The sequence below is a fragment of the Leuciscus leuciscus genome (assembly GCF_965113295.1).
Source record: "Leuciscus leuciscus genome assembly, chromosome: 20".
Classification (NCBI taxonomy): domain Eukaryota; kingdom Metazoa; phylum Chordata; class Actinopteri; order Cypriniformes; family Leuciscidae; genus Leuciscus; species Leuciscus leuciscus.
Window position 1 is genome coordinate 22,889,311 of NC_138744.1, and position 25,888 is coordinate 22,915,198.

Consider the following 25,888-nt stretch of genomic DNA (forward strand, 5'->3'; position numbering starts at 1 on the left):
TTATACATTTTGTATTTTTTGGGAGGGTAAACTTACATCGACATACAGGGACACATTCAGCCAAGGGTCAACAATGCCTAGCTAATGAAGGTAAACTTTAACTGAAGGGCATTATTAATTTTTAAGCATGCTTTTAAGGCACAAAACGTTCAGTAGGCCTATCTAATTTTATATACATTTTAACATGTGTTTTTATATTAATTCACATTTAAACTATATTCATTTCCCAGTGTGAAATGACTTTTAAATGTCATGTATGCTCAGCCTGTCCAAGATGATATCTAGGCTACTCTCTGACTGGTTTTGTTATTTTTAGCACTGTACATAAAGGCTTGACTCGTTTGTTTCACAAACTAATGGGACGTTGACAAGGCAAGACTGTCGTCAGCAGTAGGCTATACAACTGTGGATATTAGCCTAAATTATAGGCTATTATTTGGATTATATATGTAATATAATGTAGCCTAAAATATATAGAATAATAATTTCTGTATGTAGGTAGTGGTCCGAATCTCTGTTTGTAGTTATTATAGTCTCAAGTAGGTCAGTGACAGTAAAGGGCGCCAGAGAGAGTCAGTCAGTCCGGGCGGAACCGGACACTAGTCTGTCTGTCTGATTCCGGTCATGGAGCGGGTCCAGTAAACCCGAATCAAAATGGCGTCCGCCGGTCCACCCGACACGGGCTTATCTGCCCCTCCAGGTAAAATAAAACATTATGTTTTTTATACTTATTTTGGCATGTGCGTTTTGTGATTTTTTGTTGTCTGTTGCCATGGATCAACTATTGTTTACCAGCACTGGATGGATAGATTCACTGTGTTTACTGGCTTCAATCAAGCCTTTTGTTCAACATCAACAAAATAAATGTAATCTATTACAGTCGCTAGTGAGTAATTATAATATATTCAGCAATTTATCACATTTGTGTATGTGGGATTTATTGAGTTTAGTTGATCTATGATCTGAAGGTTTTCCTGAAATAATCCAGATCGATGATGTGGATCTGTAGCTAACATGCTATGCTAACTAGCCCTGTTATAACAAACATAAAACAAAGCTAATATTAAAATAAATAACCTACACGAATGAATGCAGTTCAGTTACGATTAAGTTATATTTTCTGTTATTGTTCTATTAAATTGGGTTGTCTGGGATTTTTTTGCTAATGAACGAGCCACCCCTTATGAATTTCTCTCTATAAATGTTGTCGAGCGTTAACAACAAAACAACACACATTTCTTACTTTGTGTCTTTTTTTTTTTTGAGTGAGAGAGAGAGAGAAAATTATTCATTTCGTTTAAAAAAAGAGATGTTAGAGTTTGGTCAAATATGCACATTGCCTAAATATATTAAGTTACTAAGTAACTGTTAGTACTTCCTTTGGTAACATTCAGTTTTTCGTTGTGTATTGTAAATCATCAGAAATGACATGATATTTAGGATATTAATACATTTTCTCCAATAAGACATTGACACAACGACTTGTTAATATTTTAAACTAGCTCAAGGCTATTATGTAAAAAAACGGTCAGGTTTAAGTTTACGTCGGTGTGCTGGTTCTTTCCACTGGCACACCCATACTTACCAAATAAATTATGTAAACAAGCAAAATAGTTTTCTCATTTAAATTAATAATATGTGGTGCACTTAATAAGCCAAATTAAATTTAGATGCACAGGTTTTTTTTTTTTTTTAACAGTGGCGTTGAGTAGCATTTTATCAGGAGCCAGACCAAGAGTTCAGGAGTTTCCTCAGTTATGATTCAGAGTGTTTAGGCTAATTTGACTTTGTCCTTCATGAAGGTTTGCAGGAATTTAGAATTTTTTGGGAGTTTACACTTATTTTGGCTCTCAGTGCTGATTAAACCATGGCTAACATAAAATCCTATCCTAATATTTATTTCACTGACTGTATATGAGAATGCTATAAATTATAATCAACTATTAGTTTGTAACAAAATTGTCATAATCCATTCTTCACATTGACAGTAATTAGCTAATTGGTTACTGGGATGTAAATGGCATTAACAGTGCATGTCCTGTGAGTGTTTATTCTCTTTAACACCCTGTCTGTCTTCATTGACTTCTGAGTAAAAATAGCATCCCCTGGGAAATGAAGTGGAGATTGACCTCAGTAGTCTGAGATACTGAAGTTAATCAGATGGTCATTATTTGGGTGGTTTTGTCTGTTAGCTCAAAACATAATGGCATTTTGTGTGGGTAACCCACATTAGGACATAGTTAGCACTCTGCAAGATGTATTTTTAGTGCTCTCAGACACACGCACACAGTCTTGATGATTGCAGAGGCTGCTCTCTTGCTCTAAATATAAATGTGAAAATGGGACAGAAACCAGCTCACTCGCCCAGATAAAATGGGACAGACTGCTGAACATCTAAACCTCAAGTCCCATCTCACAGACAGGACATCTTGCCTCAATTAATGACCTCAAATGCGTGATTGTTTCTGTGTGCATGAGGTAAAAGATTTGTTCCCTACCACTCTTAAAAGAAAGTGTAGGCTATGTCTTAAGCTTGGACTAAATATAGGCTTGCTCAATAGACGAGCCATGTGTTCTCTGAGTGGTCATTTCACTTGCTCTGCGGTTTATGGATGTGGTGCAAACAAAACTGGAATTTGTTAAGACAAATATGTTTTAGTGATAAATTATAGGCTACATTTGTAATATGTTTTAATCATTGGTTATGGTGTTTAATAATGTGTCTGTTATTGCTGTTGGTCTTTATTTTATTTATTTGTATTACTTTTTCTATGAGAACCTACATTTCCCGCTTGGAAACCATCCATTCATCCATCCCATCCAGCCGCCCAGTCACCCATCCTTGTATCCATCCATGCTTCCATATGCTCACTCATCCATGTGTCTCTCTGCCCCTTCATCTATCCATCCATGTATCCATCCAAACAAACAAATATCCATCCAAACAAATCAACACCCATCCATTTAAAGCAACAAATCATACACAAACCAACAGCCGCCCATCCAAACAAACACCTGTCCATCCTAACAACCAACAAACACCCACCCGTCCCAACAACAAATACCCACACATTCATCCAAACCAACACCCCACCCATACAAACACCCACCCACCCATGCAAACAAATACCCGTCCAAACAAACAAATAACTGTCCATCCAAACAAACAACAAACCCACCCATCCAAACAAGCAAGAAACACCCACCCGTCCAAAGTCCAAACACCCACCCAAACAAATACCCATCTATCCAAACAAATACCTGTTCATCCATCCAAACAAGCAACAAAACTCACCCATCCAAGCAGACAAACAAACTAACACCCACCCATCAAAACAAATACCCATCAATCCAAACAAACAAGAAACTCACCCATCCATTCAAACAAACAAACCAACACTCACCTGTCTAAACAGATAAACAACCACACACGCATCCAAACAAACAATCACACTTCCAAACAAACACAGACTGGTTTAAAGGTGTGGTAAGCTATATTTGAAAAACCCTGTTTGGAAGTTAGTCGGACCGACACACGAACAAACAACAACAAACGTGTGTAGCCAATCAGCATTAGGGGGGCGTATGACGATGGAGGAGAGAGAACGAGCAAGAGGGAACGTGCAGAATTTAGCGTCATTGTTAGTGCACTTGCCTCGCATGCCGGCAATCGGGGTTCGAGACCGACTCGGAGCAGCGCTGTTAGGATTGAGTTTTAGAGGCGGAGCAATGAAGAGAGGGGTGTGTTTGTTTGGGTTGATTTCAAATATCAACAATGTCCGACAGCGTTTTTTAAATATCGCTTACCCCACCTTTAAGTGCTGACAATTTTGTTTTACCCTTTACAGATCTGAGGACTCCATTTTGGAGGCTGTTGGCCTCTCGGAGAGGTAGTACGTGCATGGCTCAGATGTGCTGTGTGATTTAGAGACTCTGAATGCCAATTAACTAAAATGGCTTGTCCCTTGCATGGTCTCGTTTGCAGTGGTGATTTAAGCTTGATGACTGGGGGATGGGTGGAGTGAAATGAAAGTGGAAGCTGTAACTGTTTGTGCAATTATGGCAGATGGGAAAAGGAATTGATATTTCAGACTGATAATGAAAGGGTCCAGAAATCTGTGGGAACAAGTAGATGTATATCACAGTTCCTGGAAATCGTGCCATTGGGTCAAGCTTTACATTTTGTTGATACTAGTGTTTGTGCATATAGGCCTGCGTTTTGGTGAGATGGGCAGTTGAATGCTGTCTCTTTTCATCATAACACATATTGTTCAAACTCCATTGTTCAAAATTGTTGGTTGTTCTCAGACTTGTGTGACTACACAAGTCCTTTCACATACTATCTATATCTGATGGCCATTGAAATATCTGTTATCTGTCCTCACTTAAAATAGCAGTTGCTATTAGTTACTGCAAGAATTTTCAGTAGTTGTCTGGGGAATCGTGTGAGAATGGTTGAGTTACTTTCCATGAGTTCTTTATGCAGTTACGTAGACTTGGTTATCAGCCATGCCAAATATGTGTCATTTGCACCAAAGAGATCAATATCACAATGTTTTTTCTTCCATGATGAAAAGGAGTGTGGGTAGTCATGAGGTAAAGCACATGTGCTTTAAGAGTTTGACTGATATTGTAAAACAATTTATAACTTTTTTCATGGTGCAACCTGTTTGTTGTATTCTTAATTTGAATAATGGGTCAATGAAACCTCTAACTTTCTGTCCTACCTATTAATTTTGGTAAAATCGAAAATATCAGGGTGAACTGTCTTTATCAAAAAAGCCTTAAAAACTAAAAATAAATAAAAGTAACTCAAATAACTTTTGAAAAGTAATGATATTTATTCGGTCCGATTTAGTGGTCGACTGATGTTGTTGTTTTTTATGGCCAATGCTGATATCTGATAGCAGGGTGGCCGATATATATTTATTTTAATTAGTATTGAATAAATTAGAAGTAAATAAATAGCTTGAACATGAATTAAAAAAGAAATCTCTAAATTAAAGACTTACTTTAGATGGCAACTTCTTGATTTTGTAATAGTATTACAGTATTTTTCACAAATAAAGAAATTGTTGGAAAAATATGTATAAAAAGGAAGTAAACACTGTAGCCAACAGGGCACTTACTAGGCTAGTCTGTAAGTTTGTGCGGACTGGGAATCATATTTTTTTAAATAAAGACAAGGTAACACTAATTTTACTTGCAGCACAGTGAAAATTACATGAATATGACATAGTGGGAGACTGAATAAAGCGCAGCATAGTTTGAGCGTTCTCAGCGCCGTCAAAATAAAAGTCTTATTTTCCAACACATCGGCCAAACAGAAAAACGTATCGGCCTATGCCGATATTTAAAAAATGGCAAATGTCGGGCGATAGGCTATATCGGCCTTGGTGATTTATCGGTCGACCACTAGGGTCGGAATTACTAACAGCTTGCTTTTAGTGTTAAAAAACTACCGTCAGGATTTGCTAACGACACAGTGAAAATTAGCGCTAAAAAGGCAAGGTTATTTTTGTGTCTGACCGTAATGCATATGCATTTGTAGGAGTTTCCCTTTCAGATGCAAAATGTATGGGTGGAGAGTGTTTAAATGAATCATGCAAGGTGATTTACTAAGGTTAGGTTAGCTCTTGTCAATTTACTGGTATTTGCGCCATTATAACGGCCCAAAAAAGAATGTCTTAAACCAGAAGCTAATTTGCGCTGCTCTTGGTAGATTGCGTTGGTCATTATGGAAATGATCCGGCTACATCTGTGTTCTTTAATTTTCAGTAGATCACACGCAGATCTTTCCACTCCCAAAGGGGCTGTTTTGGAATTGCACTCTCATGCTAATTTGCCTATTTAGTATATCTGGACCATGACATTTTATTTTCTACTGAAAATAGTACAAAGGTTTTTCAGAACCACATGAAACCAACATAAATAACATCTTTCTCTTTATCATTGCTCCATGTATACTGAATGTGATATATCAGATCTGGTGTGCGCTCACAGTTACTATTTCTGTAGATTGGATTCTAATCTTGATTGTGTGTAATAATATCAAGCTCTTGGCAGGATTGAAGTTGCTAGGCTATTGCATTTCATTCTGTTTGTTTTGACTACGAGCAGACAAGCTTTGTTGTATAACTTCTGTCTCGCCTGAAGACATGCGATCATTCTGAATCAATGCAAACAAGCAAGACCCATCACACACTGTAGCATGCTTTGCTATTATAAAAATATGAATTTGAAGCCTCAAATATTTTAGATCCTGTGTTGTTTATTGAGTGGACATCCGCTAAGCATCTGCTGAATGTCTGGCACCCCTGGTGTCATGACAGATTTTGCCCCCTGTGACATTGGCAGGTGGAGGATAGCTGAAAGAACTTAAGTTTGTTTTTCGGGTGGATTAGATTATTATACTATAGCATAGTGCTATTTTGAAATCACAAAGTCTGCGATTCAATTAAATAAGTATATGCACTTGGGGTTTTCAGAGTAAAGCACAGCACTTTAATTATTTACATGTGTGCAGGGCAGGCTACATGTTAATCAGAGCTGCTCCGTTCACAGTAATGTTCTTCACATGCACTCAGTCTCTCCATGTGCTGTTTATTTGGGTTTCCAATTAAGTGTATTTAGGAACCCATATAAAGTCTGACACGCTTTGTGTTTCATAGTGAATTGCTGTTATAATTTAAATGCTTGCTCGGTTAACAGACTCCATCAATGTGCACCATTTCATCAGATTTGTAACGTAAATCATAAACCTACACCAACATCAATGTTTCTAATTATGAGAATTGTTCATCGCAATTTCAAAATAAAAGTTTAAACTTTCGCTGTAACATTTCTATCATAAACAAGTTGTCAAATGTTTAAGATTAAATTGATATTTGAATTAATGCACAGTCCACCATGTTTATCTCCTCGCCAGAGCATTTAACAGCAGCATTCAAGAAAGAAATGTATTGTTATTAAAGCTGCTAAAGCTCTAAGTGATTTTCTGGTTTTTTTTGTTGTTTGATTCATATTAACAACAGCATATAGGCCTATAGCAGTAGGTACTGTATATTATGCTGCTTTCACTTTAATACACAGATATAATATAGGCTACACATGCAATTTCATTACTTGCTGTTTATGTTCACAGACATAGCTGACTGTTTATGTGAACTTTGTGTGTTTTTGACGTATTCTTGTATGCATTTGACAGTTTAAGCGCAATAACGTGAAAGAGAACTTAGTTTAATACTGTAGGATTACAAATTTAAGAATACGTTTAAGATCTGCTGATCCTACATCCTTACATAACATCACATGAAAAACTAAGGTGAACTACACTGTATTGGGCATTCAAGGTGAACATGATGGCATCAATTTACTGATTAGATTCAATATAGTTTCCATTGAAGGGGTTTTGTCAGTCTTTGATGACTACTGAGAGTCAAACTATGTTTTAATGATTACATAGTCTTAGTTCTTGTGACCATGTGATGTTTATACAATTTGGGGGGTACCATTATTTTCAGTCGGGGGTAATTGCCTCTATTGTCTTTATGTGGAAGGTCAACACTTTTAAGGATTGTCAGCACCTTTAAGGACTGCCCACTGAATGCCTATCAGATACCATGTAAAGTTCCCTTAGTCAGACTTGATGACTGCAGCTACCGACAGCTCGTGTTCTCAATAAAGAATCGGTCTAAAGATAAAACCAAATCTCCTGGTCTTCGCTTCTGAGTTTCCTACAATACTCACTGCACGCACTGTCTAACATCCAGCTCTCTGTGCGCGTGCTTCGGATGTGTGCTTTCAGAAAACCATATATCACAAGTTTAGACTGGTATGGCTTAAAACGTATTCAGATAATAAACTTTCACGATGAAGAACTACAATGTCACGTGACTCCGTCGCTCTAACACACATTAATGTTCTTGTCATGCTTCTTTTTGTCTTTAAAGGGTCCAGCGGAGTTCGAAAGATGACTATTACGGAGGTAAGCTTGTTCTCATGTTGGATTACTCACTTTGTGTTAGTCATAGAGACTATTTCTTAAGTGCTCTCTAAATTCTAAATCTGATGACCATGTAGTTTCGTTTATCATTTCATCACTCAAATTTTCCATCAGTCAAATCATGTTCCTGTTTAATGAGAATTTACATTCTTTCTAAATTGACTGACTTTTAATCTCTTTGTCAAAATATTTAACTAGAAGTGGAACACATGCTCAAATGCATACACCATAAGGGCAAGGGTCATACCTTAAGTTGACAAGCCTTCCCAGTGCGTAGTGGGATATGTAATGTTTGATCATTATAAAGCAGATGGTTCCATTCCTGACAGCTGATTGGTCAGTACAAAATGCAGAATATAATAGAGGTCATGCTATAAGGTATTTTCCAACAAAACAAATTAATTAATTAATTGGCCAACAGTAAAAAAAAAAAAAAAATCATATATTATTAAATAAATACGTAAGGGATGATGTATAGCGAGGCGGTTGTTATAAAGAATACAACCCCGACTGGCTGATCGGGACCCCGACACTAAGCGGAGGGGTCTTGAATCAGCCTGAAGGGGTTGTATTCGCTATAACAACCGCCTTGCTATACATTATCCCGCTTATTACATGTCTACCCAACAAATAAATCAATAATTTGACACAAAATATTGATTTAAAAAGGAGTTTATTGATTTAAAAACGATTGTATTGCTTCGGCTAAATCCTGCGTCCATAGCAACGCTCTGTTTTTCATGGCAACGGTGTGTTATACTTCGCAGCGTTCTGTTATCAAGAAATAACAGTCTGCATTCTACATTGGAATTCAACCAAGCCATGTAATAATTTCCGATAATTAACATTTAATGTTTGCTTGCTGGTTCCTTATTCCTGGTTCACGAGAGTCACCGTTTTGGAGCACAGTTGGAGTTAAACTGTAAATGTGTAACTTCAGCTAGGCCTACGTTTGTGATACGAACAGCCAGTCAGTAAAAATACAGATTTAATTACCACAAATTCTCAAATTTCATAATTTTCTCTTTAGAAGGTTAAGTTAAAGTCATAATTTTTTTTTCTGAGAACAGTTTTTAGTCTGTTTCTAGTCAGATATTAATGAAAGTAGAGACACACCGATCGACCAGCCAGGGCCCATTTTCCACATGATTGGCTCGCACCGGTGACCGGCCTGTCAGTCTCACATCTTTCTGATTCCTAGCCAGTCAATATACAGAGTTACTGCAAAAACAGAAGTTTAAAGACAATGTTCTAAAGATGGCTGCGCGCTTGTTTCTCTGGCGCATAAGGTCTATAGCAGCAAAAAGGCGCTCGAGGTTGTGCTGTATGGTAAATATGGGTTTAACTTTGCCCTTTAGTCATGACTGTATTCACAATATAGCACAGCTTCTTGATTTATCGCTAAATAGATGTCAGATCCTGCCTCGCTGGTTTTTGTATTCTGTGCTTCATGCAAACATTTTCACCTTCCCTTGTTTTCTCAGTTTCTCTTCAGTCAGCCATGTACTTGTAAAATCTCAGATCATATCCACAGTTTCATCCAAGTCTGAGTGTTTTTTTTTAGTTGCTGGACATTGGTAGAGGAATGTGAACACTTGAGCCCTGTAGCCTGAAGTAAGGTTGACTTACTGTTACTGTGTGTTGATCAAACAGTCATGTGAGAAAGATCTCGAACAGGACAAATATTGACACAGTTAGATACACACACACACTGCTCCCATTGTCAATTGAAGATTCACATGTATCAAGACAGTGAGAGGATGACCAGACTGACAGGAATTTGCGTGTCTGTGTTTGACTCGAAGAAACCCTGACAAACAGGAAGTCAAACCTGGACAGATTTGAGGGCTCTTGAATCCCATCTATTGACATGAAACCAGTTGACTTTTTCAGTTCCACTTTTATATCTGTCACTCTTTTGTGTCTCTTGTCTCTCCAACCTAGGGGCCAGGATCATCTCAGAGTATGAAGAAGACCATTGGTCACCGAGGAGTTGACCCCACAGGAGAAACGACTTACAAAAAGGTCAGCTGGCAGCCAAATGTGTCACCTGATAACAGAAGAAGGGCAAGAGAGAGAAACTGGGCTAGAAAAGAGGAACAGACCAAAGGGAGGAGTTGGAAAGGAAAGAGAGGTTATCATGAGAGACATGCTGAAATAATGATGATTTTTTTTTTTTTTTTTGGGCCCCAAACTTTCTTTATTTGGTTGTCATGATTGTTGGGAAATAAAAAATCGTTACTTTTGAACTTCCCTTGTGACTCCTCTTGCTTAACAGCTTGGTCCCTGACATATTAAGCAGAATTAAGCATTTCCCACTCCTAATAATGACACCTTCCAGCATTTGTTTTACTGGAAATTACTGTTTATTTTTATTTTTATAAATGCATTATGTTCCCACGCCACCTGCGTAACAGCTCATTTATAGGTTATTTAAAATAACCATTGTGATATTTATCTAGTGTTTCCTTTCTGTTTGCACTTCTTTCTCACGCACTCTTCTCACACACGCACTCATTCTTTGTCTGTAGACGACCTCCTCCGCCCTCAAAGGAGCCATCCAGCTGGGTATCGCACACACGGTGGGCAGCCTCAGTCAGAAAGCTGAGAGAGATGTTCTCATGCAGGACTTTTATGTAGTTGAGAGCATCTTCTTCCCCAGGTGTGTGTACAAAAAGACCACCACTTATATATATGTTAACCATAACTACTCAATCATGCACTATAGGTATTTAAATATCTATGGCTATTTAAATAGATTTGAATGGGTGTTGTGGGTGCTGACTGTTGTTAAGTGAGTGTGTCTAGAAAACTAAGTGAAATGCCATTATAGAGTCTTTGGGCATCATATGCGTGTTCAAACCTCTGAATCGAACAGTGGGCAGCTCGCCAGGTTATAGGTGTAATAAAACAGAAACTCATAACCCTGTCTCTGATTTGCTCTCCATGTCTTATCTCCTACAGTGAAGGAAGTAATTTGACTCCAGCGCATCACCACGGTGACTTCAGGTTTAAGACTTACGCCCCCATCGCCTTCCGTTATTTCAGAGAACTCTTCGGCATTCGACCTGATGACTACCTGGTTGGCTGAACCTATATATATATATATTATATTTAAAATATTTTATTATTTATTGTTTACATTAATATTAAAGGTGCAGTAAGAAGTTTTTGAGAAACGCTGCTGCTGCACTATAGAAACCACACACACACACACACACACACACACACACACACACACACACACACACACACACACACACTACCGCTCAGAAGTTTGGACTCAATAAGTTGTTTTTTTTAAAGAAATTAAAAGGTTAGTTCACCCAAAAATGAAATTTCTATCATTATTTACTCATATTTTTACAAACCCGTAAGAACTTCATCTTCTGAACACAAGCTCTCAAATTTCATAAAAAATATCTTCATTTGTGTTCTGAAGATGAACGAAGGTCTTATGGGTTTGGAACGACATGAGTAATTAATGACAGAATAAAAAAATGTGGGTAAACTAACCCTTTAATACTTTTATTCAGCAAGGAAGTCGCAGTAAAGACATTTATAATGTCACATAATATTTATATTTCAAATTAATGCTGTTCTAACATGGTATTAAGCAGCAAAATTGTATTGAACATTGATACTAATAATAAATGCTTCTTGAACACCAAATCAGCATTAGACTGATTTCTGAAAAATTCAGCTTTACCATCACAGGAATAAACTACTACATTTTAAAATGTATTAAAATAGAAAACAGTAATAATATTTCACAATATTTCTATTTTACTCCATTGAGCTATAGAGACTTCTTTCAAAAACATTAAAAAAAAATCTTACCCACCCCAAACTTTTGAACAGTATATGTATATTTACACATTTATATAACAGTCATCAACAGAGTTCATTGTCCTTAGGACCATCCCTCATGTGATTTCTTCCTGTCTGCAGTATTCTCTATGTAATGATCCTTTGATCGAGCTGTCCAACCCTGGAGCGAGTGGATCAATATTTTATGTGACAAGCGATGATGAGTTCATTATTAAAACAGTGCAGCACAAGGAAGCAGAGTTTCTGCAGAAACTACTACCCGGATACTTCATGGTGAGCATTACACGCATGTGTTCCTGTACTTTTAGATACATAGATGAATGCTACAATTTGACTTATACCATGTACTATGTCCAAATTGTGATATTACAGCATTTTTCACAACTTTCTATTCTCCGCTCCTCCTCCTTCAGAATCTGAATCAGAACAAGAGAACGCTGCTCCCGAAGTTTTACGGCTTGTATTGCGTGCAGGCAGGTGGGAAGAACATCCGTATCGTCGTTATGAATAACCTGTTGCCCCGCAGTGTGCCTATGCACCACAAATATGACCTGAAGGGCTCCACGTACAAGCGCCGTGCCTCCCCTAAAGAGAGAGAGAAAAAAGTACCTACTTACAAAGACCTGGATTTCATCCAGGAGATGCCTGAGGGCATCCAACTAGAACCGGACAACTACAGCGCCCTCTGCAAAACCATCCAGCGGGACTGCCTGGTGAGCATAGTTTAAACGTTGAATCCAGGATTATGAAGATGTTGATAATGAGTATTCAGTATACACTACCATTCAAAAGTTTAGGATCGGTATGATTGTTTTTAGTCTGTTATGGTCACCAAAGCAGTTTATTTGATTAAAAATACATTAAAACAGTAATATTGTGAAATATTACTGCAATTTAAAATAACTGTTTTCTATTTTAATATTTTACAATGTAATTTATTCCTGTGTTGGCAAAGCTGCATTTTCAGCATCATTCAGTCTTCAGTGTCACATGATCCTTCAGAAATCTAATTCTAATATGCTGATTTGGTGTTCAAGTAACATTTTATATTGCTATCACAGTTTAAAAAGCTTGTACAGCTTAATATTTTTGTGTAAATCATGGTACGTTCTTTTCCCAAAACTTTTGAACAGTAGAATGGCATAATCATTAAAGTGATTTAAAATGTTGCGATACAGGATGACAATGTCAGATTCATAAGGCTCAAATTGTAAAAGAATGGTTGGGAGGGAGCATGAAGAATCCTTTTCACACTTGGCACCTCTGAGTCCAGACCTTAAATTCATTGAGAGTCTTTGGGATGTGCTGGAGGAGACTTTACAGAGTGCTGGCAATTCTTGTGTGAAAATGACTCTTCATGCTCCCTCCCAACCATTCTTTCACAATTTGAGCTTGATGAATCTTGACATTGTCATCCTGGAATATGGCCATGATGTGTCTTCCTACATGCTTGTTTAAGAAATGAAAAGCTACACACTCCATCAATTTGGGGTAGAAGAACTGTTGCCAAACATATAACATGCTAGAAACATAATAATCACTGCAATAATGATCCAATCATAGACTCTTAAGCATTTGCCTATTTAAATCCAAACAGCAAATTATTTTTTGGCTGGGCTGTGTATACTGTTGCATATATATGAAAATAAATGTTTACTGTATTTTATTTCATGCATTCAACATTTTTTATCTTTTTGGCTTCAATAGTTTGTTTGAAAAGATGCTTTCTGTGTCAAATAAATATCCAGATATACAAGATTTGTTTAGTTCATCTATCTCTGTATTTGACAGCTGCTACAGAGCTTTAAGATTATGGACTACAGTCTGTTGGTGGGGATCCACAACACGGATCAGGCATGTCGTGAGCGAGCAGGGGCAGTAGAGGGCGGGGGGTCAGAGGGGGCCGTGACCCCAGACCACAGGAGGCCGCAGACTCAGAAAGCTCTGTACAGCACCGCGATGGAGTCCATACAGGGAGAGGCCAAAGGGAAAGGAACCCTGGAAACAGAGGACCAGTTAGTCACCATCTTACTATTTTACTCGCTTATGTTCTCTGTTTGATTTTCTTCCCATCTATGCAGTTAATCCACCCATCCACCCATTTTATGTATTTTTCCTACGTCTTCTGTCCTCTTCAACTTTCTAATTGTTCCATCTTTCTCCCACACTATAATCCCTTTCTTCATTTGACTTAAAGGAGTAGTTCACTTTAAAATGAAAATTAGCCCATGATTTACTCACCATCAAGCCATCCTAGGTGTATCTTCTTTCAGACGAATACAATCAGAGTTATATTAATAAACACTCTGATGCTTACAAGCTTTATAATGGCAGTGGATTGCAACCTTCAGATTGAAGCTCAAAAAAGTGCATCCATCCATTATATATGAAATCCACACGACTCCAGGGGGTTAATAAAGAGCTTCTGAAGCAAAGTGATGAGTTTGTGTAAGAAAAAATATTCATATTTAAAACATTATAAAGTAAAGTAACTAGGTTCCGGCCAAACGAACATATGGATTCGCACGACTTATGCAAGTAATGCGACGTACTGGTGATATTTACGCTATGCCATGACGCACTACGCTACTTCTGACTTAAGTTGCGCTTTGGGCGCAAGTAGACTGCATATGGCCGTTTGGCCGGAAGCTAGAATTTTACTTTTGGCGCTTTTCCACTGCATGGTACGGTACGGCTCGGTTCGGTACGGCACGCTTTGGCGCTTTTCCACTGCATGGTACGGTACGGCTCGGTTCGGTACGGCTCACTTATGACGCATTTCCACTGCATGGTACGGTACGGTACGGCTCGCTTCGGCTTGCTTTAAATGGTACGACCTCTGTTGAGGTTCCAAGCGTACCGTACCGATACTAAAATGTGACGTGAAAACACTGCAGATCACTGATTGGTCAGACAGAATCATCTCTACCAGCGTCATTGTATTTACAACACGAGACACTAAACCCGCTAGATTTAAATAGCCAGTAGACAACAGCCAACGCTGTAACTCTTGTTTTAAAAGTACTTGTTTTAAAAGAGTATAAACTTAAAAAAAAGAAATGGCTGAATCGTGGTCAGTGGACGAGGTGCAGACGTTGATTGCCGAGGAGCGGATGGGGAAACACGGAATGAAAAATTCGCATTTAATATGATGATGTCATGGCAGTAGAGACGGCAACTATAACGATCAGTCCCACCCACTTTGAAGCGGTACTAACTGCAGTGGAAAAGCATCCGAGCTAAAGGGAACTGAACCGTGCCGTACCGAGTCGAGTTGTACCACGCAGTGGAAAAGCGAAGCGAGCCGAACCGTTCCGCGCCGAGTCGAACCGTACCGAGCCGTTCCATGCAGTGGAAAAGCGCCATAAGTAACCTTTTAATTATGATTATTTTTCTTACACAAACTCATCACTTTGCTTCAGAAGGTCTTTATTAACCCCCTGGAGTCGTGTGGAGTTCTAATATAATGGATGGATGCACTTGTTTGAGCTTCAATCTAATGGTTGCAATCCACTGCCATTATAAAGCTCGGAAGCATCAGGGTGTTTATTAATATAACTCTGATTGTATTCGTCTGAAAAAAGAATGTCATATACACCTAGGATGACTTGAGGGTGAGTAAATCATGGGCTAATTTTCATTTTAAAGTGAATTACTCCTTTAAGCCGTGTGCACACTGTACGATTTTGGCCACAATTTGGCCGTCTGAGACAAATTTTGTAAAGATTCCTCTGATCCTAGGCTAAAATCTGCCGGCTTTAATCACTAGTTTAACATGTTCACCAACAGCCGATTAATGACCCTTGTGATCAGATTTTACCTCTGATGAAATTCTGTCAGTGTCAGAATCTGATGACACAATTAGTGCAACAACAAACCACCATTTGCTCCACAGTCCACGCACACCTTCTTTAAATTTTCTCCCATTTCTCTTTTCAAGACAAGTCATGATCAAAATGAATGCTAGAGATTGTTTTTGTTTTCTAGCCACCATTTCTATCCCGCATGTAAATGCTGCTCAGTCTCCGAATGTGTCACGGATTGATGTAAAACTCCAGACGACTGTTCTTGAATGCGTCCGTTTTTAACGTGTCTTGACTTGCATACAATGACAGTCTGACATTAATGACTGACAGCTCAGATCCTGCAGTGTGACATGGCTTACAGCGGGGATCATGTTCTTACAGTTTGACAAGCAACATTTGTAAAGGACTATTATAAATAAAAAAAATGTAAATTATGAATGTAATTTAATGCATGCAATTTCCTGTTTTGTCCGTAGATGGGGAGGAATCCCAGCACGCAGCAGTAAAGGAGACAGAATACTGGTTTATATTGGGATCATTGACATATTACAGTCATACAGGTGACTAGTCACAGACAAGAGTTGTGTGTGCATGCTTACATGTTTGTGACTATCATTAATATCTCTCCTTTGTTTCTTCTGTCAGATTTATAAAAAAAATAGAGCATTCCTGGAAGGCCTTGGTTCACGATGGGGTAAGTCATCTGTTCCTTATGGTTGCCTAACCATATGGTTATTTTGCACTTAGTTGTTTGCAACCTTTGTGAGATAAATAGCACTCTAAACTTTCACGTTGTAGGACACAGTCTCTGTACATCGGCCCGGATTCTACGCTGAGCGATTCCAGCGTTTCATGTGCAGCACAGTTTTTAAGAAAGCACGTAAGTAAAAAAAAACTAAAAAACATCTACTGTCCAGCGAGTCTTTAAAGGGTTGGTTCACCCAAAATGTTTAATTCATTTATCATTTACTCACCCTCATGTTGCTCCAATCCATAAGACATTCATTCATTTTCAAACACACAGGGGTATTTTTGTTATGAAACCTGAAAGATTTCTGTCCCTCCATTGAAAGTCCATAAATGCATTGTAAAAGTAATCCATATGAATCGAGCAGTTTAGTTTTGTGAAGAGACACGGTAGAATTATTTACGTGGAATATTGATCAACCCACATTCAAACAGCAAATCAAAAGCCTAAATTTAAATATTCATCATATAAAGTGATTGTTTCTCGTTAGAAGACTTGGATTAAACCTCTCAATCCAAATGGATTACTTTTACGATATCTTTATAACTTTTTGAAGCTTGAAAGTTTTGACGTAATAGACTATATTTCAGTGGAGGGACAGAAATCTTTCAGGTTTCATTAAAAATATCTTGGGGACAGAAATCTATCAGGTTTGTGTTTCGAAGAAGAATAAAAGTCTTGGAATGACGTGAGGGTGAGTAAATGATGATAATTTCCATTTTTGATGATAATTTACTTTAAAGGTGAAGTTTATTGTTCATTTACTACTGCCATTCATGGGTTTTTCTCCCCTATAAGTGTAAACATTGAAGCTCCCAGGCACCATCTAAACATTGAGAGCAGTTCACTCAGATTGGTCAGAGCTTGACCAATAGCGTAAGTTTGGGGCGTGGCTACTGTAGCAAGGGTAGCCAGAGGGTGTTTAGCTGGTGTGAGACCATGGCTGACATGTTACATGGGAAAAGACATTCTGTTTTGGTTACAAAAGTCCCAAGCCAAAATTCACTGCATTTAGACCTTTCAAAGATGAAATCGGTCATGAACACGTCAAAGTGAATGGGGCATTGTGATGCAACACTCTACTTTGGACTCATCCATACCATACCAGCATCATTACGCACCCATTCAGAAAGACAAATGTACCAGTTTATAATGTTTACTTTGTGTCCAGAAAGGCTCAAGCAGTTGTGGCACATCATGTCAAAAAAATGTGCCCAGTGCAGATGTTTATTATAAGCTAGACGCTCGCATTCGCTCTAAGCAGAGTGTTAGTCTACTCAATTGCTTCTGATTATGTGTCATTGATTCGTGACACATAGCAACACAGCTAAAAGTATTCCTAAAATGTTGGAGCTTTTATTGAAGGTAGACTGCTTTTACCTGTAGAGATTTGGCCTCACAAGCACACGTAAAGCTGTATTTGTGATGTTTGAGTTGGGGGAGGCTCGACATACGAAGGGGCGTTTGCAAGGTTGTTTAAAAATATGTATTAATTTTGAAGTTCCGCTAGGTGCCACTAGTGTTGCAAAAACTACATGCTTCACCTTTAAGTTATGTCTTTATTTTGGTCATTTGAACTTTTAGTGTTTTTGTGATGTCATCATCCTTTGCCTCTCTCTCCGTTCCCAGTAAAATCTTCCCCCTCAAAGAAGAGTCGAAGTGGCTGTTCGAGTGTTGTGAGACGGCTTCCTATGGGAAGCTCTGCTCCGGCCCCTGGCGGACAGACAGTTGCTGACGCCAGACTCGTATACCGTTCTCACCTTAACCAGTCCGATACAGAAGGAGAGAGCGGTGAGTGCCGCAACCAAAACTATTTACATCAAGTCTGTTACAGAATTTACTACTTTCTTTAAACAAAAGTTGAGATACGGCAGTGAATCATCATAGCCATTGAATGCAAAGCAGTAGGCGTGTCACTGTGCCTTGTTTTTAAATATTTTTGTGTATGCTTTTCAGCAGAGTCAGATTTAGATAACTCCGTGATTGTCATTCTCAGGCATGCAGTCGGGCAGACCGGACCTGCTCCAACAAACCGATCCCTTGGCAGGAAGCTCTAGTGAGTTTGCAGCATCAAATATGTCCAACTCCTCACAAGGCAGCACAGGAATGGCATCATCATCACCTCCTCAAAGGTACCTCCACACTACCTTTCTTTAACTTGTTTCAGTTCTAATCTGTCTCTCGTTTTTGTGTAGTTTTCTTGCAGTCTTTTTTTGTCTGTTATATATCTTCATCATCATCATCTCTCTCTCGTTTAAATCTCTCTGGCACAGTTTCTCCTTCGTTTGTATAACTACGGCTTCTCACTTACAGGTCAGTAGGGGTGGAGGTGCACAAATCTGCAGTCACTGAGCCTGACAACAGCGCCCCCCACAGGTAAAACCACACGCACACACACATTTCTCCTCTCATCACCTCTCACGTCTGTCAAGGCAGTACCCGTGTCTTGAACATTGGGGAGGACCAATTTTTTTAAGAGTAATACATTTAAACTATTTGCAAATAATATTTATTTTTTTAAATATGCTCACATTCACTCTTAATTGTTCATTTGATTTGTCGAAAACACCAAATGTCCCTTGTCTCGTCACATTCGGTTATAGTTCTAATTATAGGAGTCTATGGTGGTTATGGCCCTGTTCATGATTAAACCATTAAAGCGATAGATCATCCAAAAATGTCATTCCAAATCCATATGGTATCTTTGTAAATATTTCAGAAAAATCAGCTTACACTACTGTTCAAAAGTTTGGTGTCCGTAAGATTGTTTTAACTACACAAAAGTGTTCTATTTCAAATAAATACTATACTTTTGAACTTTCTATTAATCATCAATCCTAAAAAAATTATTCACAAAAATATTGAGCAGCACAACTGTTTTCAAACTAATTTAGGCTGTGCATTAGTGTTGCACGGTGTACCGATACTTCAAAAGTATCGCGATACTCGGAAATTAAAAACGTCACGATACCTACATTTATCAGTATCGATACTTAAAAAAAAAAAAAAAAAAATCGCCTCCCTATGGACGTCTGTTTTTTTCCTGACGCACGCAGCAAAGAACCTGCCGCTGTCAGTGTCATGTGACAAAACACTACAGCGAGATGGCTGCATGTGCGAGCACAAGTGGTCCACGACTCGTAGAAAAAGATGACGCGAGGAGTGACATATGGAAGTACGTTGCCTACCTTGCTCTGTTGCACGGTGCACCGATACTTCAAAAGTAAATCGGAAATGAAAAACGTCACGATTCCTTAATTTATTAGTATCGATACTTCTAAGAATGACCGCGTTTCAGATTTGTAAGGCCGGTCACACACTGGCTGCGTGTCGTGTCCGTTTTTATTTCGGCTCCCATGTTAACTGCCTGCGTGACACACGCGTCTGGGCGCAGCTCGAGACGCGCGGAAAACGCGTGTATGCTACAAATAGAACCGACGCCTATTTTTCACGCGACACGCAAGCCTGTTGGAAGCGTTTCCAGGCAAAATAGAATAGGAAAAGATGTTTCTATGTCATTTTGACACGAATACATATTAATAAATGACATTTTGATGTTTGAAAGTTTTGACATAAATACAATATCAATGTAATTAAAAAAAATATTATCGATTTTCAAATATTGCACCTCTCAATACAGAACGAATTATTCTGTAGCCTATTTTGCCGTCAACACTGCCGACGTTGTCTTTGCTGCTATATATTTATGTTTAACATGAAGTATAGGCCTTCCACAACTCTCTCCCCACGTCAAATATATCACCAATGAGGCTTATCATATGTTACCAATATTAAACATTGTTTAATATAATCGCTGTTCATATTGTTATTCAAAGTTCAGAATCAAGATAAAGCTCTTATGTTTCTTATGATAAATGAGATAATGCTGCTAAATTTATAAAAGTGCTCTAATTTACTTTTTATATTTTTATATTTCATATTTCGTTCAAATGTTTAATATATCTGCTGTTCATATGTTCATTTATTAGTGTGTTATATGATTAGTATGTTGTCCCGGTTTTAAAATAAAGCACAGCAATGATAGTTGAGAGTGTTTCTCCCTTTTCAGGAAAAGTATCGAAAAAGTATCGAAATCGCAATACTTGACTTGGTATCGGTATCGAAACAATAATTTTGGTATCGTGACAACACTACTGTGCATTTTATAGTGCGGTTCGAATGAAATATGAACGCGACACAAACCAAACACGTCAACGAACCTAAAAACGGGTCATGATATCACAAGATGCAATTGATGGACAAGAATGCTCAAGAATATCTGTTTTTTCTCATCATAGCTATGATGTTGCCCATCACAGTTCGGTACAGGCATCTGAACCGCATCTCTTCGTTTTGTTCTGTTTTGACCTGTACACATTTTATAAGCTCTTTTCGAGTTCTCAGATGGTCAAAATACCATCATATGTAGGCTACGCATATACAACGGGCGCATTTAGCCCAGCACACAGCATTGTTTTGGATGTTTAGTAAGTTCCGTCACAAAATATATAAAAGCCGACCAATCAGGTTGTGAATGTATCCCTATGCCTTTAGCTTCATTATCTTTAGGTTCAGTGTTAAAATGCCAATTTACCAGGACTAAATGTTTTGTTTTTTTATCCGAACTGAACTAGTTCTACACACCCTTTAGAATGATTTCTGAAGGATCATGTGACACTAAAGACTGGAGTAGTGGAATAAATTGTAATAATATTTCACACTGTTTCTACTGTATTTTTGATCAAATTAATGCAGCCTTTGTGAGCTTAAGAGACTTCTTTCAAAAACATTCAAAAATCTTACCAACCTCAAACTTTGTGAATGTGTTTGGAACAATAGTGTGGTATATAATGACACAAATCTAGTAAATATGTAAAGAGAGACCAATCCTTCATCTTTCGCTCCCTTCTTCAGCTCTGGAACCGAATGCTTAGATGAGCAGTTAAGCAACGAAGATGCCATTTCGCTCAAAGACATCATCCCAGAGACTGACATTTGTTTTGTAAGTTGTATATAAACTCCAAATAATTTCATTGAGCCAAAAATGTGATTTTATTAAAGACCATATTGCTTGTTTCCAGTAAGAGCAGAGCGACGACTGAAGACACAGGAGCAGAGCATTTAAGCGAGAGATGGACACACAGAAACTCAAGAGAGACGAAGGGCTATGCTATGAGCACTGCTATGATGGCAGTTTTCTCTCAATGGGAGCTAGGGAAAGAACTCAACGTCCTCAGCACAATGAAGTGTGTTTTAAAAGTGAGTGAGAAACAGAGGGAATGAAGAAAAGCCATTGAGCGAGGAGCTTTGATGGCTTTTTCTCTTTCTCTTGCACAGGAAATGCTGCTAAACCCAGTTTCAACCACAAACATTACACAAAGTTATTGGAAAAGGGATGTTACGATCTCAGTCACATTCTTTACTGCCTTTCTCTCTTAAACTTTTCAAACAGGGCAAGCAGGATGCACAAACCAATTTTTGTTTTCTCTGCCTAACTAGTGCTGGGAGAAAAAAACGTGTTACACAGTTGGCGCCACTTTATATTATCCTTGGAGGCTATGTTGCATAAATCTTATTATTTATATAGGTCTGTAAACCTTTTGATTCTCTCTGAACTGGTGTAACTTGGAGTAACGGCTGCTAGCGCTCCAGTATGTTGATCTCAGAAGGCGTTATGTTCAAGATAAGCAGGCAATTTCTATTTCTCAGTGGCGTTCTATGAATACATATGAAGGTTAATTTTTTATGACTATTCTTTATGAGTAAACCTGATGGGCATCGTTTTTCCAGCTCTTTCTGTGTCGAGACATCATGTGCCCTTAGAGCGACAAAAAAAAACAAAAAAAAATTGGGGGAAAAACTACCAAAAATGATTCCCACTTTAAAAAAAAATAAATGCGTTTGAGTGTTACAGATAAAATAGCTTTGTATCTTCTAAATACGCCACATTCAAGCTTAGTAGTTCATGGTTAGTTGCTTTACAATTGCCTTCTTTGAGGTGCCACTAAGTAGATTTAGATATTTTGTTTTGCAAATATAATTGTCTCTATGCATCTGTCTTTTGCATTTGCCCATTGCAAGTTGCCCCTCCACATTGGACCAATCAACTGTCAAGGTTGAGAAATGGACGGATCCGCATGCATGTCATATTCTAGTTTTAATGCACATATTGCTGCCTTGCCAAGGGCCCTGTAATATTAGTGTACTGTTCATGTATATAGTTCTGTAAATAATTATTATTCATTCTGTGCTCCTGTACATGTATAAAACGCTACGGATGTGCTCTTCCAGCACAGCAGCTCTTGTCTTTTAACTATCATGTTAATGAATAGACTGACTGATTGATTGATGCCATGACGTCTTCCAATCATCCGCCTTAATGCAGCTTTTGAAAGCAGAGCGTTGGTATGAAAACACTCATTTCTGCTGGTTACAGAAATCACTCGGACCAACATGGATCTGCTCAACCCATTTCAGATCTACCTGTTACAGATGTTTTTGTTACTCGGTGCATGCTTTCTGGCCTTTTCATACAAACCTATATGTTTTCTAGCATTATACTCAGTCCTATAATGTGTAGACAGGACTGACAAGCCTTTCAGCTGTTTGAATATCAGGAATGTAGACTTAATTTACATTCTAACGTCATATTGTCGGTATATAAGAAGTCTTGAGAATATTCGCAGCTGATTTCTTGTTGACGGGATGTTAAATCTGTTCAACAGTTGTAGTTCGACTCACCCTGAGAATAAATAATAATTTAAACTGAGCAAAGAAAGAAAATGGACTCTAATGGACTTTACCAGGGCACATGTGAACACTTTAGAGGAGCTGGAAAGAAAACCGCGGAGTCTTCGGCTCACTTCAAGCTCTCTGATGAATCCGCCTTTCTGTTATCACACCCATTTGGATCGATTTAACAGAGGAAGTAGTTGTTAATGGATCCATTGGTTGACAGGCATTACTTACAGTTTCTCTTTGGCCGATTCAAGGCCCTGATACCTCTGCCACACACAGATCTGAGACTGACAATGCAGTCTTGAAGTACTTAGAAGGGCTGACTGTAGGCTTGAACAGTGTCGTGTTGCCCCAAATAAAACAGTCGGTGAACCGCAGCTCTTAAAATCACAGAAGTGTTGGAGCGAAGGGATCGTTTGCCAAGGATTTGTCTTTGCAGACCCGAAGAAAATGCAGATAGAATATGCACAGGAAGTACATCGACAGTCTGTATTGAAGAAACCTATAATGCTTCACAGTGGATGCAGTATTTATGCATATTCTATGTTTAATGTATTTTAATCAAAGTGATAATGTGTACTTGTGCACAGAAGTTTGGTTTGGGTATTTTTCTGTCTTTTGGTTTGAATCATTTCAATGTCTATTGTTCAAGTCTTTTTCAGACCATGTAAAAGAACATTTTGATAACGCACCTTAATGCTTCACAATACCGTTTTATCAAGGGTGGAAAAAACAATCTCTAAAAAGCTAGGTCTAAACTCACAGTTGTCCTCTGAAAGTACACATTTCAGGATTTGCTTTGCCACTGATATTAAAAACGAAGTTAAGCAGTTTGGTATATTTTACTGGTTTTGGTCAGACAAGTTTTTTTTTTACAGCGTTTCTAAACTTTATGGATTATTTACGAATGTCAAAAGTTACCTAGATTCACACTTAACTCTAGAGTCCTACAGTACAGTAAATAAAATAAGATTAACATTTTTACATTTTATAGTACATTTTTTATCTCCTCTCTGTTGAAGGATATTGGGGTCTATATGATGAAGTTACTTTTATAAAAACTAATATTGCACACAATGTTTGTATTCATTTTCACTTTCCAATGTGGTGCTTGTATCTGCTCTGCATGATGCATCTTCTTTTATAGTTTTGAGGTTCTGAAATTCATAAACCATAAACTGATCTTGGATCAGCTCTCAGTGGCTTAATTTCACAGTTGGCTTGTGTAGTTTTCTGGTAGTTTTCTTCACAATTCAGGCCTCACTCATTTATGTTTCTGTTATTTATTCATTTGTGTTTTATGGTCTCAAGATGCAAAAATAACTGCCTTTCTCTGTGACCAACACTCAATACTGATCTATTCTTACAGGCTAGAAACCCACACTAAAACATCTTGACTTAAATATCCCAAAAGTGAAACTTTTGACCTGACAACGCGTAATGTGAATGAAAGTAAGACCGTAAACGCATTGAGCGCGATATTCTTTATGCTTTGGTTCATGTAGGGCTTTTTCCAGTCTTTGTTTTAATACAGTGAAACAGATATTTGCACAACAGACACATCCGATTCAATGCTGGCAACTCTGACACTAAACAGACAAACCAATCTACTGCAATATGAACGATTCTGCCAATGTATTTCAGTGATTGTATTTATTAAGAAATGTCTTGTTTTTCTTTTTTACTTTGTCTTTGTATGTATTTTGAATTCTCTATGTACCGTAGATGATTGTATGTATTACATAATCTTTAGTATGAATTTTATTTTGGGTCTGAGGTAAGTTCTTGACAATATAAACCATTTTTGTATTTTATGTGTTTGTGTCCAAGGTAAATATTCCTATTCATTCTAAATCTGTGAAAGCTCTTCCTCAGCTTTTCTACTTGTGAATGTCTGGCGGTGTCAGGAGCAACACTGGCAACCGTAAGTGCTTTGAGGACTATATTTTTACCTGGCCTGTATAAAACGTGTATATAATATGTATATAAGCGAGTCACGGAAATGCCTTTTTCTTGTGTGGTGTTTGCAGCCTGTTTCTCCTACCATCTTTCAGTGATGTGGTGATTCTGTTTTTTCACATTGTCTTTCTGATTTAAAAAGAATAAAATATTTTCCAAACCATTGCTGTGGTTTTAGAATATTTTTCCCCCAAATCATTGCATTAACTAACATTAACAATTGGAATATATTTGTTACAGTATTTATCTTTAATGTTAGTTAACTAACAATAAAGTTGTATAAAACTCCACTGAAGACTGAAGTTATGGTGCTGAAAATGTTGCTTTACAATCACAGAAATAAATTATATTTAAAAATGTATATTAAAATGGTAAACAGGTATTTTAAACGGTAATAATATTCCACAGTATTACTATTATTACTACTTTTTTTTTTACTGTAATACTGTTTTGTAAGTCAGTGTTTAATGTGACCTGATGTCTTCTGTATTTGTGTTAGAGTCTGAAAATGCCCTGATGATAGTTAGTAAGAAATGTTTTTTGATCAGCAAATCAGCATTAACCAATGCATTAACTAACATTAACAGTTAGGAATATATTTGTTACAGTATTTATCTTTAACGTTAATTAACTAACAATAAAGTTGTATAAAAATACAACTTTATTGTTAGTTCATATTAGCTCAAGCTCATTTTAACGTATTAATAAATGTTGAAATTAAGATTAATAAATGTTATTTTTCATTGTTAGTTCATTATAATGTAGTTAAAGGACAAGAATCGCTGCAACAATCGCAAAAAC

General features: G+C 37.7%; 1 protein-coding gene across 1 annotated transcript; it reads left to right on the plus strand.

The window, feature by feature from the left end:
* Positions 1 to 344: 344 nt before the first annotated feature.
* Positions 345 to 25,250, plus strand: pip5k1ab (phosphatidylinositol-4-phosphate 5-kinase, type I, alpha, b). The gene is made up of 16 exons (XM_082150340.1): positions 345 to 700; positions 7,953 to 7,987; positions 9,950 to 10,030; positions 10,537 to 10,667; positions 10,970 to 11,087; positions 11,957 to 12,109; positions 12,250 to 12,549; positions 13,628 to 13,851; positions 16,119 to 16,202; positions 16,288 to 16,336; positions 16,441 to 16,522; positions 18,020 to 18,181; positions 18,387 to 18,522; positions 18,704 to 18,766; positions 21,305 to 21,392; positions 21,472 to 25,250. The coding sequence occupies exons 1-16, from the start codon at positions 655 to 657 to the stop codon at positions 21,472 to 21,474; spliced, it is 1,755 nt and encodes a 584-aa protein (XP_082006466.1). The 5' UTR covers positions 345 to 654; the 3' UTR covers positions 21,475 to 25,250.
* Positions 25,251 to 25,888: the final 638 nt, after the last annotated feature.